Source organism: Rhinopithecus roxellana, chromosome 1 (assembly GCF_007565055.1).
Source record: "Rhinopithecus roxellana isolate Shanxi Qingling chromosome 1, ASM756505v1, whole genome shotgun sequence".
Classification (NCBI taxonomy): domain Eukaryota; kingdom Metazoa; phylum Chordata; class Mammalia; order Primates; family Cercopithecidae; genus Rhinopithecus; species Rhinopithecus roxellana.
In genome coordinates, this window is record NC_044549.1 from 91992977 (window position 1) to 92009832 (window position 16856).

The 16856-nt window shown below is 42.8% G+C and overlaps 1 protein-coding gene across 6 annotated transcripts in view; it reads left to right on the top strand.

The window, feature by feature from the left end:
• Positions 1-16856, top strand: part of ATG7 (autophagy related 7) — a 277811-nt gene that overhangs the window by 29197 nt on the left and 231758 nt on the right. For all 6 annotated transcript variants that reach the window (XM_010377280.2, XM_030927947.1, XM_030927958.1 and 3 more), the window contains 3 exons: positions 2472-2549; positions 7163-7279; positions 9227-9376. In XM_010377280.2, coding sequence (XP_010375582.1) covers positions 2472-2549; positions 7163-7279; positions 9227-9376 — 345 coding nt within the window. The remainder of the gene's footprint in view (positions 1-2471; positions 2550-7162; positions 7280-9226; positions 9377-16856) is intronic.

Genomic DNA, 16856 nt, shown 5'->3' on the forward strand with positions numbered 1-16856 from the left:
GTCCTGGCAGGTGCAGTGTTTGTGATCAGGCACATGGGTCTGCTGCAGAAACTGGCATATAATAGGAACTTAAAGACACTTGTGGGCTTTGGCATATTTCCCAAGAGAGAATACTCCAGCTGTCTCCTTCTGTATTGGCCCGAAGGTCAGGGAGAGGACATCCAGGCTCTCACCTGGGATAGGCTGGAAATAACATGGCAGGGCAGAGGTTAAGTAATCAGTTTGCTGCTCATCTCCAGCCAGCATTTTGAAGCAGCCAGACCTTGGAGAGTTGTGTTCCTGTGGCTGAATGCCTCTGGGCACTCTGTTTATTGTGCCTTGGGGAGGCTTGGCAATCCTGTGCACCATGCGGTAGAGGAGATTATCACGTAGTCTCTCCAGTGTCTTTGCTTATCTGATCTACTGCGTCTGATTTTCAAGGCCTCTGTGGCCTGGCCCTGTTTTTCTCTTGTCCTTTCTAACCTCTCACTCTTGCCCTTGCATTCTCTGAGTCTATCATATTAAATCACATGTAATTCCCTCCACCTACTTTCTGTTCTGTCCTGTCTTCTTGGGAACACAATATCCTCTCTGCCTGGAATGTCTTTCCTTTGCTTCTTTACATTGGAGTTAGTGAGAGGAATTAAAATGGGAGGCGGGGGCAGTTTATCCCAGTCCTGTCTAACCGCTTTAATCAAGTAGTCTTTATACCAGTCTTTTTTTTTTTTTTGAGACGGAGTCTCGCTCTGTCACCCAGGCTGGAGTGCTGTGGCTGGATCTCAGCTCACTGCAAGCTCCGCCTCCCGGGTTCATGCCATTTTCCTGCCTCAGCCTCCCGAGTAGCTGGGACTACAGGCGCCGCCACCTCGCCCGGCTAGTTTTTTGTAGTTTTTAGTAGAGACGGGGTTTCACCGTGTTAGCCAGGATGGTCTCGATCTCCTGACCTCGTGATCCGCCTGTCTCGGCCTCCCAAAGTGCTGGGATTACAGGCTTGAGCCACTGCGCCTGGCCTTTTTTTTTTTTTTGAGACGGAGTCTCGCTCTGTCACCCAAGCTGGAGTGCACTGGCCAGATCTCAGCTCACTGCAAGCTCTGCCTCCCGGGTTTACGCCATTCTCCTGCCTCAGCCTCCCGAGTAGCTGGGACTACAGGCGCCCGCCACCTCGCCCAGCTAGTTTTTTGTGTTTTTTAGTAGAGACGGGGTTTCACCGTGTTAGCCAGGATGGTCTCGATCTCCTGACCTTGTGATCCGCCCGCCTCAGCCTCCCAAAGTGTTTATACCAGTCTTTATTGCGACATGAATGTTGGTGTGGGTGCAGTGGTCAGGTCCTGAGGCAGGCTTCCCTCACATCCCCTGGGATGGATGCAGCTATGACTCAGGAGAGGATGGTCGTTTTTCTTAACCTGTGGCTTGACTGCTCCTGGGCCTCCTGCTTTGGCTGCACATTTAAAAGGGAGTCTCCAAAGAGTTGGGTCAGGCCTTAATCATCTTGGAAAAAAGCATCTTGGAAAAAAAAAAAATCATCTTCCCTACCCCCACAGGAATATCCCACCCCTCAACTGGGGCCCAGAATTCTCCTGGCAGCTCCTGCCCCACGCTCCCTCGGCTTACCAGAAATTGGGAGCCTCTCTTCAGTGGTCCAGCTCCTCCAAGGCCAGTATGTCAGTAGCAGGAACTTACTTCTGCTTACTTATTTCCCTCTTCCACCCATACTTAGGGAATGATTCTTATTAGTGCAACTGTTTTGTCTTGCTTAGTAACACCAAGTTTAGCTACGAATCTTAGCTACAAAAACATCTTGTGATCCACAGCTGCTGACCAGCACCAGCGTTTGCTCCTAGTTTCAGTACTTGCTGAGTATACATAAATTTGAAGTTTGTTCTTCTTTCTTCATCTCTCAGGGCAAGATAATCTCAAACAAGGCTTCAAGAAACCCCTATGTGTATTTTACAGTACTTCCTTTGAGAACCCCTCCCAGGCTCTTCACCCTCCCAGTTCCCCAGCTGAGTCTGCAGAGAATTCCTCCCATAAATTCTACCCACTTCTGTGACAGCAAATCCTACATGGTGGTGAAGTTATACGTTTATGCCGGTCTCTCTCTGTAGACTGCAATTGTCTTGAGGGTAGGGACTGACCGTGTCTTTTATTTCTATAACCCTGATGTGCCTGGTATATAGTAGACAATAAATAAATATTTGCTGAAGGAGATTGTGAAGACATGAAAATGGCCTGGTTGCCTCCTCTATGCTGAGATCTGCTGAGAGGAGGCGCCTGGGCTTCCTCACTTGGCTTAGATGTTGAAGGGAGTGTGGCTGGGAGAGAAGCAGTGTAAAGTGGGCAGAGTGAGGTAACAACCCACTTCATTGTATGGGGTAAGTGGTGCTGGGCCTGTAGGAAAGAAGAACCTGGTGCTTTTCAGCTCCACACTTCGCCTGAGAGTGAGAAACTCAGATGCCTGGTAATCTGCCTTGACGCTTTTCTTCTTTTGGCAGATATGGGAATCCATAAAATCAGGCGCTGCTCTTGAAAATCCTGTACTCCTCAACAAGTTCCTCCTCTTGACATTTGCAGTAAGTAAATGGGCTCTTGGTTGCACCGAGGCTGGTGAGATCCCTTGGCTCAGCCCAGTGTACCAGTAGAACAGTGTGCTCTTCTCTCTGAAGCTACTACCTACTGTTATTTGAATAATAGCTATTAACGAAACGCTCATTTGATTAGTGGCCAGATAGTGCTGGCACCTATTACCAATGCTAACTTAATTCACCCCTATGGATCATACTGGCAGTAATGCATCCCTATGGATCATATTGGCAGTAATTGCATAGTTTATATAAAACAGGGCATCATAAAGTTAGGTTCAGGGAATGTTGTTTCATTGTTGCTAACGCCTTTGTTAAATACCGTCCTACAGAGGTCCATTGAAATAAAGGGAAGGGGCTTCTGGATTAGAGGAGATCACACTGCATAGCTTGACCACAAAATTGCTTGTTGATTTTTTTGTTTTTTGTTTTTTTAAAGACAAAAATGTTTTCTGTAAGCGAAATCTAATTAAAATGAATATTGAGGGTAGCCTTGAAAAGGAAATCGTATTAGGGTAACATGTGCTGCCCAGTGAAGAAGGGGTAGAATGTAGATGGAAGGACCTGGCCTTGGTGAGGGAAAAGTAGGGAAAAGGTAAGAGTTGATTATAGTGATACCAGCTATGCAAACACACAGATACCAGCTATAACACATGCACATGCACACACACAGCACACAGATGTGTGTGTGTGTATATATATATATATATATATATATATATCTGTGTATATAAAACTAATTTATATCCTTTATTATTATATTGACTATATAACATTCTGTCAAATGTATGTTCCATAGATTCCTGTTATATATTTAGGTGGTTTCTAATATTCACTATTATAAAAAATGCTAGTCTGGGCACAGTGGCTCATGCTTATAATACCAGCACTTTGGGAGGCTGAGGCAGGTGGATCACTTGAGGCCAAGAGTTTGAGACCAGCCTGGGCAACACCTTGTTACTACAAAAAATACAAAAATTAGCCGGGTGTGGAGGTGCCTGCCTGTGGTTCCAACTACTGGGGAGCTGAGGTGGGAGGATCATCTGAGCCTGAGAGATTGAGGCTGCAGCAAGCCATGATTGCACCACTGCACTCCAGCCTGGAAAACAGAGTGAGACCCTGTCTCAAAAAAAAAAAAATATTGTGGCATATTGAAAAATATATAATATTAGTCATATTGGTCTTTTTTCCTGCTCATTTTACTTCTTTAGAATAAGTTCTTTGGAGCAGGCGTATAAACACCGTAATGTTGCTGTGGATTAAGTGTGCTGTTTCACCACAGTGTCATCAGCTTTGGATATTAATCCTCTTTCACACTTTTTGTTTTTTGCCAAGTTCTTCCTCGACCTCCCACCATTCCTCCTAGATTCCTAGATGCAAGGGAGGCCTCTGATTTATTGCCCAAGGCAAAGGAGGGTATGATAGCAATCAAACAAGGCCAGTGGGTGGCTATCTACAAGGAACACATTTTCTTTATTTTTTATTTTTATTTTTTTTTGTTGAGACGGAGTCTCGCTCTGTCGCGCGGGCTGGAGTGCAGTGGCCGGATCTTAGCTCACTGCAAGCTCCGCCTCCCGGGTTTACGCCATTCTCCTGCCTCAGCCTCCCGAGTAGCTGGGACTACAGGCGCCCGCCACCTCACCCGGCTAGTTTTTTTTTTGTATTTTTAGTAGAGACGGGGTTTCACCGTGTTAGCCAGGATGGTCTCGATCTCCTGACCCCGTGATCCGCCCGTCTCGGCCTCCCAAAGTGCTGGGATTACAGGCTTGAGCCACCGCGCCCAGCGGAACACATTTTCTAACAGTTATAATGCTTTCTATGTAATAGTGGAGGAGAGAGAAAAGTGTTTACGTTTTTTGTCTGATTACTTGGCTCAATTTGGCATTTATCATTTGTCTATACGTTTGGGTAATTCTGTAGTTTTTTTTTTTTTTTTTTTTTTTTTTTTTGAGACGGAATCTCACTCTGTCGCCCAGGCTGGAGTACAGTGGTGCGATCTCGGCTTACTGCAAGCTCCGCCTCCCAGGTTCACCCCATTCTCCTGCCTCAGCCTCTTGAGTAGCTGGGACTACAGGCCCGTGCCACCACACCTGGCTAATTTTTTATATTTTTAGTAGAGACAGGGTTTCACCGTGTTAGCCAGGATGGTCTTGATCTCCTAACCTTGTGATCCGCCCGCCTCGGCCTCCCAAAGTGCTGGGATTACAGGCATAAGCCACCACGCCTGGCCTGTAGGTTCTTTACTGGGATAAATTGTAAGTATTGCTAGTTAAAGATTTCTAGTTACTTGAACGTCAGTACGCTTTCTTTACCAAGAATTCTCATTAGTAGAACATGCTGACAGTTTGCATTTAATGAGAAAAATAACATTAGCTCTTACTTAAAGTTTTAAGGTTTGCTAGAGTCAGTATGTGTGTTGGTCTTGTTGCCTTGTTTACTGAGCATTATTAGCCTGGCTTAAAACAAAATTGTAAGTATCTATTTTTTAAAATCTTCAGACACGAAGGACTTTGTTTAATTTAATGGAGGTCCTTTGTATCCTGAAAAGAATCCTAAGAAATGCAAGCCTTTTGGCTTTTGAAGATGACCTGATAAAGTTTCTTAGAATTTGTGAGGTCCGGCTGGGTGCAGTGGCTCATGCCTGTAATCCTAGCACTTTGCGAGGTGGGCGGATTGCCTGAGCTCAGGAGTTCTAGAGCAGCCTGGGCAACATAGTGAAACCCCATATCTACTAAAATTAAAAAAAAAAATTAGCTGGGTGTGGCAGCCAGCTACTCGAGAGGCTGAGGCAGGAGAATTGCTTGAACCCGGAAGGTGGAGGTTTCAGTGAGCCGAGATCGCGCAACTGCACTCCAGCCTGTGTGACAGAGCAAGATTCCATCTCCAAAAAACAAAAAAAAGGATTTGTGAGGTTCTTCATCTTGAATTGTTTAACCTTTTACTAAAGATCAGTTATGACAAATCATTTAAGTACAAAGAAGAGAAAATAATCTCTGGAGGTGTTTTTGCTTTGCTTCTGCTGTTCTTAGGACTCATAGGACTAGATAGTTCATTAATTTCAGTTTTGCAGTTCATTTTGCCATTGTGAAGAGGGAATTTGTTCTTAGTTGATCAATGAATAGCAGAATTAGAGACCGCAGAATTAGAGAATTATAATGGTAGTTATAAAGTCTAATAACTACCGTTATTAGACTTTCTCATCTGTACACATGTCTACATATACATTTACATTTTAAAAGTCATCTAGTATGATTTCATTTATATGAAAAGTCCACACTAGGCAAATCCATAGAGACAGAAAATAGATTAGTGGTTGCCAGGGGATGAGAGGAGGGGGAATGGGGAATCTCTGCTAATATGTATGAGATTTCTTTTTGAAGTGATGAAAATATTCTGGATGGTACAACCATATCACTATACTAAAAAGAAACCACTAAATTATATACTTTAACATGGTGAATTTTATGGCATGTGAATTATATCTCAATAAAAAGTCATTTAACAACCATCCAATTTTAATTGTTAGCAAGATTCAAGAAAAAATATTAATTAGTCACATAAGCCGCATTCATATTCAGTGGTCACAGGCTTGTAGGCAAGCTGCCAAATATCCACATATGTCTGGAATACTACCATGAATTTAATTAAGGCCCCAAAAGCTGTAGGAATTCTGAAGCAAGAGCCATTAGCGTGAGTGGGAACACAGTCAAAGACAGCCTCACAAATCCTTTCCCCTGGGTCACCTACCCTGGTGGGGGATCGGTCGGATACACCCGTGAAGATGTAACCTCTTCTATTCACCCATGCAGCTTACTACTTAAAGCCTCTCCGTGGCTGTAATCATGCACTCACTTTATCTCTGCTGCATCCACAAAGTGAGCTGCCTGATGTCTGGGACTGGGGTTTATTGTCATCTTATTGTCAGTGTTTTATGTTTTGCATTGCACATACCAAGGGCTTGATAGTTGTTGACTTAAATCCACTAAGGCATTTCCAAAAGCAATATTGTATTATTTCAGGCATGCATAGGTATGTGAATAGCACAGCTTCCTTAATAACATGTACTTTATTTGATTGTGAAGAGAATGGTAACTATTTGGAAGTTGTGCTTCTGTAGATAGTGCATTGAGTATGTATGGTCAGTGGAAAAAAGCTTAAGTTTTGGAAGCAGAGTTATGATCTCTTCTCTGCCCTTTGCCATCTTTTTTGTTGTTGTTCAGGTTTTTTACCCCTTTGTAAGATTCAGTTTTCTGTTTATAAAATGGGATAATAATAATTACCTCCCAGGGGGGTTTTGTAGGTTAAAGGATGATGATGATAATAACAATTACATATTGCACATTTTCTGTTAGCAAGTGGCCAAAAAAGTATATTGTGTTTGTGATCATTTTATTAGTGGTGGTATATGAGACTATTTTGGGAATTAAAAAGTCCTTTATTGGATCATGAGTTCTGTTGGGGATGAGGATATTTGACAAGCTGGACACACTTGGTTTGCATCAGCTTTGCTATCTTAATTGGCCTTGTGAAGCTACATTAATAGATGCGTTTCATCTTAACTTAATGGTGCTATTCTAATAACCTATTTATATTTTTTATTCTAGGATCTAAAGAAGTACCACTTCTACTATTGGTTTTGCTATCCTGCCCTCTGCCTTCCAGAGAGTTTACCTCTCATTCAGGGGCCAGTGGGTTTGGATCAAAGGTTTTCACTAAAACAGGTATCAACAAATAACCAAAATGCACAAAAAATTGGGTTGAATGTGTGAGAGTAGTTATCTAGTTCTTTCCAAAGACAAACAGGTACTTCTCTGAATGAAGAGGTGGTGACTGAAATCCTCCAAAGGTTTTAGGAGCAGACTTATTTAGAAAATGTTTGTAAAGTCATTTTTTTGTATGTATATTTATATATATTTTGAGACTGGGTCTCACCCCCATTACACAGGCTGGAGTGAAGTGGCACGATCATAGCTCACTGTAGCTTCAACTTTTCAGGCTCAGGTGATTCTCTCATCTCAGCCTTCTCAGGGACTATAGGCATCCCACCACACCTGGCTAATGTTTGTCTTTTAACAGATATGGGGTTTTGCCATGTTGGCCAAGCTGGTCTTCAACTCCTGGGCTCAAGCAATCTGCCTACCTCAGCCTCCCAAAGTGCTGGAATTACAGGCATGAGCCACCCTGCCTGGTCTATAATGTCATTTTGAAGATGTAGTGAACAGTAATTTTCCAGGTTTTCAGTGGTATTTGGTGAAACGCTAAGCCAGTAAGGGGGAATTATGGGAATATTTTGAAACACCGAAATAATTTACCAAAATGTGGTCTTCATTTTCAATGTGGGGAAACATAAGGCAGTATACTCTGGGAACAAGTCTTTGAAACAAAACAGAAGGCATTCTCCGACCCTGGTACCAAGTTGCAGAACTTTTCTACCTGGCGCAGTACATGCAGAGTTAGTCGGTGACATTTGGGATAGATAATAAGGTCATTAGAGATGGTTCCCAGAAGAGCAGTTAAAATAATCAGGCTGGTAAAACAGAGACCCTAAACTAGAGAATTCTGATTGTTGTTAAAGTAAAGATTATGTGTCAAGATGACTTGAATTCATGAAACACATCAATCACTAAAGCCCTGAATACTGAAGCCATCATTCAGGGAGCTTTCTTGGAGCTGTTCAGGGAGCAGCCATTATTGATTTAAAGTTTTTTTTTTTTTTAATTTCGTACAAATCCAAGGTTGTGGTTTTGTGGAACTAATTTCCCAAGAAGAAATGTAAGTGGGGAAAAAGGATTTTGGATGAGGATTGACTGCTGGCAGGTATGGGGTTTCTTTTATTGAGGACAAAAATGTTCTATAATTATTATTTCTGTGGTGGTTGCATAACCCTGTGAACATACTAAAAAAACAACACATTGCATTATGTACTTAAAATGGGTGAATTGGGTCAGGCACAGTGGCTCACACCTCTAATGTAATTCCAGCACTTTGGAATGCAGAGGTAAGTAGATCACTTGAGTTTAGAAGTTCAAGACCAGCCTGGGCAATATGGTGAAACCCCTTCTCTATAAAAAATACAAAAAAGTTAGCCGGGCATGGTGGTATGTGCCTATAGTCCCAGCTACTCAGGAGGCTGAGGTAGGAGGATTGATTGAGCCCAGGAGGTTGAGGCTGCAGTGAGCTGTGATTGCCTGGGTGACAGAGCAAGAAAGGCAGCTTAGAGCCAGAAGGAAGACACCTGTCTCAAAAAGTAATAAATGGGTGAATTGTATGGTATGTTAGTCATGTCTCAGTAAACCTGTTGAAGATTATGGAAAGGTTCAGGGTAAAATTCATTGGGGTAGATTCATGTTGGATTATCATAGGAGAGAAAGAATGTTTGGTTACCTCTCTAAAACTCTGACAGTTTAGGGAACCACCATGTTGTACCATAAAATGTCCCTTTGTGCTCCTAAGACACACACCACCATGCACCTAGAAAGCGTTATATAAAAGCTAAGTGATATTATTTGGAGGCACTTCTATGTTCGTTTGCTGTAATAGAGTAAGAGGAGTGTGATCAGTCATTTCCAGTCTTCTGGTTTTAAGGTACCTTTTATTTTGAGTTAGTTTTTAGCTCAGAACTAGATATGTTATTTTTTAGAGAATAACGATGTGTTTTCTGTTTTCAGATTGAATCATTAGAGTGTGCATATGATAATCTTTGTCAAACAGAAGGAGTCACAGCTCTTCCTTACTTCTTAATCAAGTATGATGAGAACACGGTGCTGGTTTCCTTGCTTAAACACTACAGTGATTTCTTCCAAGGTCAAAGGATGAAGGTCAGATAAACTTTGAGTATCATTTTATTATATAGTTTTTTAAAAAATCTGAAGTTCATGTTACAAGAGACCACTGCAAAATTCAAACTTGTTTAGATTTCCTTAGCTTTCAAAGGATGTTTAAGAACATTTCCTTATCTCTACCCTCTCCCACCTCTGCAGTTATCGAATCAGCTCCTCCAGGTTTTTCTAGCTCTACTATAGCTCAGAGTAATTTTGATACCTTACTCTTTTTTTTTGTTTGTTTGTTTGAGACGGAGTCTCGTACTGTCGCCTGGGCTGGAGCACGGTGGCGCAATCTTGGCTTACTGCAACCTCCACCTCCCAGGTTCAAGCGATGCTCCTGGTCAACCTCCCGAGTAGCTGGGACTATAGGTGCCCGCCACCACACCTGGCTAATTTTTTGTATTTTTAGTAGAGATGGGGTTTCACTATGTTGGCCAGGCTGGTCTTGAATGCGTGACCCACCTCAGCCTCCCAAAGTGCTGGGATTATAGGCATGAGCCACTGCGCCCAACCAATACCTTACTCTCTATTAGTGCTAAAGTTATTTCCTTTTTCCCTCCTGATGTATTTTACCCCTATGTTTTAATTTTTATTCCCAGAACTACCCTGTAGTTCAGGCCCCTCATATCAAACTCCTGTACACTTAGAATCTTGTTTCCATCTTGAGCAACAGTACTGTAGAAGAATCTCCCTTGAACTACCCACATTTAGTATATCATTCTAAATAACCAAGAGCCTAATAGTGTCTTCCTTCTGGCTCCAAACTGCCTTTCCTGCCTTATCTTCCACTATTTTCCTCATAAAGCATTGCTCCAGCTAATCTTATCTATTTTTCTGAAGAATCTCCATCCCCTTCCCATCAGATACACCTAAAACTTTTTTTGTATCTTTCTTTTTCTCACGTTATATCATCTTCCTAAAACATATTCTACTTATGAAAACCCTAAGAAATTCTCTCTGTCCTTATTGAAATTCTGTCTTCACTGTGAAGCATTTTCATGGTGTGGCCATGTATGATCTATCCCTATCTGAAGTCATTGCATTTATTCCCTGATCCACATTTGCAGGTCTAGTACCTTGTACAAATTTCTTTTTGTGCCATATTAGACTGTAAGCTCCAAGAGGGCAGGGCCCAAGCCTTACGAATTTGTGTCCGTATAGTGTCTAGTACTTATCTGAGGCCCTCAATAAAATTCTTTTGAATGAATGAAAGAGTACTGTAAGTGTCTTTTAGAAGTGATCAAATACATAGGAAGTTGTCTTAGCCATACAGGAGACTATGAACTAAAAATAACAAAGATTTATGAGTGTTAGGAAGTTCTGAAATCAAATAGAATCATCTCCATAGCCATGTGAATGTATCAGAGCTGAAAAAAGGGAAGCCTTTAACTGACGGTCTGGTTATTCTTTAGCCTGAACTTAGGATGGCTTTTTTTTTTTTTAAAGCACATTTTAAAATCAACTACATTTACATTTTATTTTTCAGAGGAAGCCCTTTTTTTTTTTCTTGTATTTTTAGTAGAGACGGGGTTTCACCATGTTAGCCAGGATGGTCTCGATCTCCTGGCTTTGTGATCCGCCCACCTTGGCCTCCCAAAGTGCTGGGATTACAGGCGTGAGCCACCGTGCCTGGCCCAGAGGAAGCTTTTTAAATTGAGGACTGAAGTTTGAATTTTTATTAAAATTCTTTCCCCCAGGTGATTTCACAGAACCACAGCTAAATTAGTATAGCAGTAAGACCATTAATAGTTTAAAGTCCAATCTGGTGTGAAGTCCTGTTGTCATAGCAGGCAGGATTAAATGGCCTGTGTTTGGAAGTGACTGTAGGTCAGGTTTTACTTGGTAAATAAGTGGTCCTCCCCAAAGTACAGCTCTACCAAAATAATAACAGTTTGAACAATGCTTTACAATTAATTTAAAAGGGACTTCCACATACTTACTCCTTCTATAATAACTCTGTGGAACAAATGTTAGTTACTAACTGTGGTTAGTTAATTAGTATCTGCATTTTCTGTTTGAGACTCAAAGTCACGCGACCACATTGTCTGATTACGAAGCCTATGCCATTTCTTTTTGTTGTTGTTGAGGCAGAGTCTTGCTGTTGCCCAGGCTGGAGTGCAGAGGCACGATCTCGGCTCACTGCAACCTCCGCTTCCTGGCTTCAAGCGATTCTCCTGCCTCAGCCTCCCAAGCAGCTGGGACTACAGGTGTGCACCATCATGCCCGGCTAATTTTTGTATTTTTAGTAGCGATGGGGTTTCACCATATTGGCCAGGCTAGTCTCAAACTCCTGACCTCGTGATCCACCTGCCTTGGCCTCCCAAAGTGTTGGGATTACAGGCGTGAGCCACTGTGCCGGGCCACAAGCCTATGCCCTTTATACCATTCCCTTGACCTTGGGGAAACTGCATAACTTTTCTTTGTATTAGTTTATCTGTTAAATGGTGGTATTGCCACCTCCTTATAAGGTTTTGTGAGGATTAAACATGATAATGTGAATAAAATGCCGAGCACATGGTAGATGCTCAATGTTTCCACTTCCTTTATATTTCAACAGCAGCATATTTTGAAAGACGGGGTCTCCTCTGAAGTCCTCTGGGCGATTCACCAGTGCCCTGTCCCTGAGTCTAACTGCCTGTCTGCTTGTCGGGTTCAGGCACATTGTCCTTCACTTGGTTACAGTTGTATCTCAGGAAAGCCTGGAATTACTCAGCACATGTGATGAACACCTCCTTATGGGCCAGAAATTTTGAGATACAATTGTACTTGTTCTCACACAACCTAAGGTCTTCTAGAGGAGATGAGACATTGACCTGTGGAAAGTTAAGTAGAAATTCAAGTAATGGAAGATAAGTTCAAAATATTGATACGCGTGGTACTTTGGTTGGTCGTCTATGCCTTATCTTATTCTAGAAAAGATCACCAGAAGCCTTAGAGCGTTTCGGCCTCATGGGAGTTTTATAGCTTTCATGCTGCCCTTCCTACCTGTGGCCCTGAATGTTCCTGTCTCTCCTCCGCACTGCTGTCCAAGTGCATTTTCTAATGTGTAAATTTGATCATGTAAGTCTTCTACTTAAAACCCTTCTAAGGTTCCTGTTGACTTCAGGATAACGTTGAAACTGCTTAGCTTGGCATTTGAGGTCTCTTCCGTTCTGGTTCCTGTCCATCACTAGCCTCATTTTATATTTCCCAAGATACATCCTGTGCTCTGGCTGCCCCTGTGCCCTCCAAATGCCACATGCTTTCCCCCCATCTCTCTGCCTTCAGACATCTCTCTGTCTCCCTTCTGTCACCTGGCAGCTGCCTCACCTACCTTTCTGATTCATCATCCCAGGACGCACTGGCTGATTGCTTGCACCATTTCATGTCTCTTCTGTGTTCTGGTAGCAGCCTCCCTCCTAGCACTGACTGGTCTCCAAAGTAATTGTTGATTCACTTTTCTGCCTGCCCCATATCCCCAGCCTGTCAGCACCTTTAGCACTGAATCTTGTTTGTCCCCACTCTGCATCCTCAACATTTAGTGCAATGCTGGACACTTAAGAGACACATGATGCGAGAATGCTGAGAGGAGAGAGAGAGAATTGTGAACTGGTATGAAAATTAAAGAAGACTTTTGCCGGGGGCAGGGTCGAACCCTAGAGAAATAATTTCTAGACATCATTTTCAGTGATTCTTGCTTTTATTGCATTAACCTCATTCACTCTCTTTAGCATAATGCCAGTTTCCCTTTGAGCCATGACATTTCCTTGAAGGTTTTCACCCTCTTTTTTTAAAAATAGGCATTCTTTTCAGTATAAATTCCTGCACTTGGGCTCTGGCTTCATGTTTTACTTGATTCTGCCCCCTCCTCCTCCCACCAGCACTTTGTTCCCTGAAAAGTCATGCTTCTCTTTGAGCCCTGTGTCCTCATGTGTAGTACAGAGAAATATTGGAATCCCTCTGAGTTTCTCTCTTCAACCTGTTTCTCTTCTGGGTTATCTCATTGTGCCTGCAACGCCAGAAACCATTTCCTCCCAAGTAATTCCGTTTTCTCCCACTAGCCTGAACCTCCCTCTGGACCCCCGGCCACATTATCCAGCTGCCTGCTTGCCTCCTTCTGCACCATATAATCTTTGTCCCAAGACTGGTCCTTTTCTGGCTTCACTGGCTCAGAATGATGCTGCCTCTATCCAGTCACACGAGCCAGAAATCTGGTCATCCTACCGGACAGCTCTCTTCCCCCTACCACCCATGTCTTGTGGATTTCATGTCCTGAATGTCTCTCAGCCTGCCACCTTGCATTTCTTCTGCTACCACCTCAATCTCTGCTATACTGCAGCAACTTCCTAACAAGCCTCTTTGTATCTACTCTGGGCTTCTCCAGTTCATTCCCACATCATCCCCACAGTTTTCTTTAGAAAAGCAGATCTGATCATGTCCCTATCATAATGAAACACCTGAATGTCTTCTTCCCTGTGTTCTAAGAATAGGGGCTAAGTTCTTTAATATGGCCTACAAGAGTCTGTGTGGCCTGGCCCCTGTGGGCATCCAGCCCCAAGTCGTTCCACTTTCCCTGCCACAGGGCTTTTGCATGCACCTTTTGCCTGGAACTCTCTTCTCTCTCCTTTCTCCACTTCTACTTTTCCCTCCCCCGACCTCCCCTTTGCTCTGTTAAGTGCTCACTCTTTCAAGGAAACCCTTCCCTGACCTCTATAAAAAGGTTTATTCCTTCTGTATAAGCTCTCATATCACTGTGTATCCCTTCTTTTTTCTTCTTCTCTTTTCTTTCTTTCTTTCTTTTTTTTTTTTTTTTTTTTTTTGAGATGGAGTTTCACTCTTTGTTGCCCAGGCTGGAGTGCAATGGCACGATCTTTGCTCACTGCAACCTCCGCCTCCAGGGTCCAAGTGATTCTCCTGCCTCAGCCTCCTGAGTAACTGGGATTACAGGCATACGCCACCACACCTGGCTAATTGTTTTATTTTTAATAGAGACGGGGTTTCGCCATGATGGCCAGGCCAGTCTCAACTCCTGACCTCAGGTGATCCACCCACCTCAGCCTCCCAAAGTGCTGGGATTACAGGTGTGAGCCACCACACCTGGTCCATAATTTTACGGTTTTTTGAGTGATCTTTGATTAATGTATTTTTCTCTCATTTAAATGTAAGCTCCACCAGGACAGGTACCCTATCTTTGATTTCCCACCATTGTGTCTGCATCCCATAGCAGAAGGCCTGGTGTGTAAAATGCAATGGAAGGATGAATTCATGCATAAATGAGTTGCAAAGACTGGAGATTGCTCATGGGAAGCACCTGGTCAGTATCTGGCACACAGTAGGCCTTCAGTAAGTACAGGGTAGCTCTTAGTATTAGTTCATTGTAAGTGTTCTCTTGGATGTGAGCGTTCTGTTGTCTGGTTAAGGCCATGTAGTTTACAAAGGCTTTCCCAAATTGTCTGCACACCTCAATTTATGTCTAATGAGTTACACACATGGTTACTGGAGTGACAGGAGACAGAATACAGGGGAGGTATATGATCTGCGTGGCTGATTCAGAGCAGGGGTTCTTAATTTGGAGTAGGGTGCAAATGCATAATGTCTCAGAAGTTTTTGGAAGCAGTGGATCCTCACCCCAGAAAAATACACATCTACATGCAGTTCTGCATCTATTGTCAGAGATGCACAGAGCACTGAGACTCTCGGAGGCCCTGGCTTGGAGGAAGATTAAGGAAAAGACAGGAGTTAGCCTGCCTAGCAGGGAGCCTGTGGATTGTTAAGGTCAGGAGGTGAATGAGTCCTCTTTGTTCCAAGTCACAGTAGGAGCTTTGCATGTGGAGGTACTGTTCACTTGTGTGTGAAGCCTTGGTTGACTATGAGAGAGTGGGTACCTGCCCCTGAAGAGGACACATTGCCAGCCACCGACAGCAGGGACTGCCATGGTCTCAGTTTTGACCATGTGCCCAGCATGTAGCTGGTCACTCATACATGCTATCACTTATCCTTACACGCCCTGCAAAGTGAGTATTGTTGTCTGCATTTTACAGATGAGGAGAATGGAAAAGAGACTAGGGAATGGAAGCCTCTTCACATGTGAATGATCTTACTTCCTACAGCCAGAATGCTTCCTGTAGTGAAAAAGAAAGCAACCATTTTTTTCTGCTCAGCTCACAGTGTGTTGGAGCTGACTCCAACACAGTAGTAGGAGTGTTAGAAGAGTAGGAAGGCTAGACTTCAGTTCCCAACAGCTTAATGGGCCGAATCCTCTGAGCCTTAGTTTCCTCAGTGTGTATAAGCATACAGTAACAACATCCTCTTCCTTGTAGGTGGCTGGGAGAACTAAGAGTCATTAAGTTTCACTCACATGTTCTAATTGTTCCCACTGTATTTTCTTAGAACGTTTTTCAATTTTCATTTTCTTTTTTTTTTTTCTTTTTTTTTTGCTCTTCCTTTTCTTTCTTTTTTTTTTTTTTTTTAATTATACTTTAAGTTCTAGGGTACATGTGCATAACGTGCAGGTTTGTTACATATGTATACTTATGCCATGTTGGTGTGCTGCACCCATCAACTCGTCAGCACCCATCAATTCATCATTTATATCATGTATAACTCCCCAATGCAATCCCTCCCTCCTCCCCCCTCCCCATGATAGGCCCCAGTGTGTGATGTTCCCCTTCCCGAGTCCAAGTGATCTCATTGTTCAGTTCCCACCTATGAGTGAGAACATGTGGTGTTTGGTTTTCTCTTCTTGTGATAGTTTGCTAAGAATGATGGTTTCCAGCTGCATCCATGTCCCTACAAAGGACGCAAACTCATCCTTTTTTATGGCTGCGTAGTATTCCATGGTGTATATGTGCCACATTTTCTTAATCCAGTCTGTCACAGATGGACATTTGGGTTGATTCCAAGTCTTTGCTATTGTGAATAGTGCTGCAATAAACATACGTGTGCATGTGTCTTTGTAGTAGAATAATTTATAATCCTTTGGGTATATACCCAGTAGTGGGATGGCTGGGTCATATGGTACATCTAGTTCTAGATCCTTGAGGAATTGCCATACTGTTTTCCATAATGGTTGAACTAGTTTACAATCCCACCAACAGTGCAAAAGTGTTCCTATTTCTCCACATCCTCTCCAACACCTGTTGTTTCCTGACTTCTTAATGATTGCCATTCTTACTGGTGTGAGATGGTATCTCATTGTGGTTTTGATTTGCATTTCTCTGATGGCGAGTGATGATGAGCATTTTTTCATGTGTCTGTTGGCTGTATGAATGTCTTCTTTTGAGAAATGTCTGTTCATATCCTTTGCCCACTTTTTGATGGGGTTGTTTTTTTCTTGTATATTTGTTTGAGTTCTTTGTAGATTCTGGATATTAGCCCTTTGTCAGATGAGTAGGTTGCAAAAATTTTCTCCCATTCTGTAGGTTGCCTGTTCACTCTGATGATAGTTTCTTTTGCTGTGCAGAAGCTCTTTAGTTTAATTAGATCCCATTTGTCA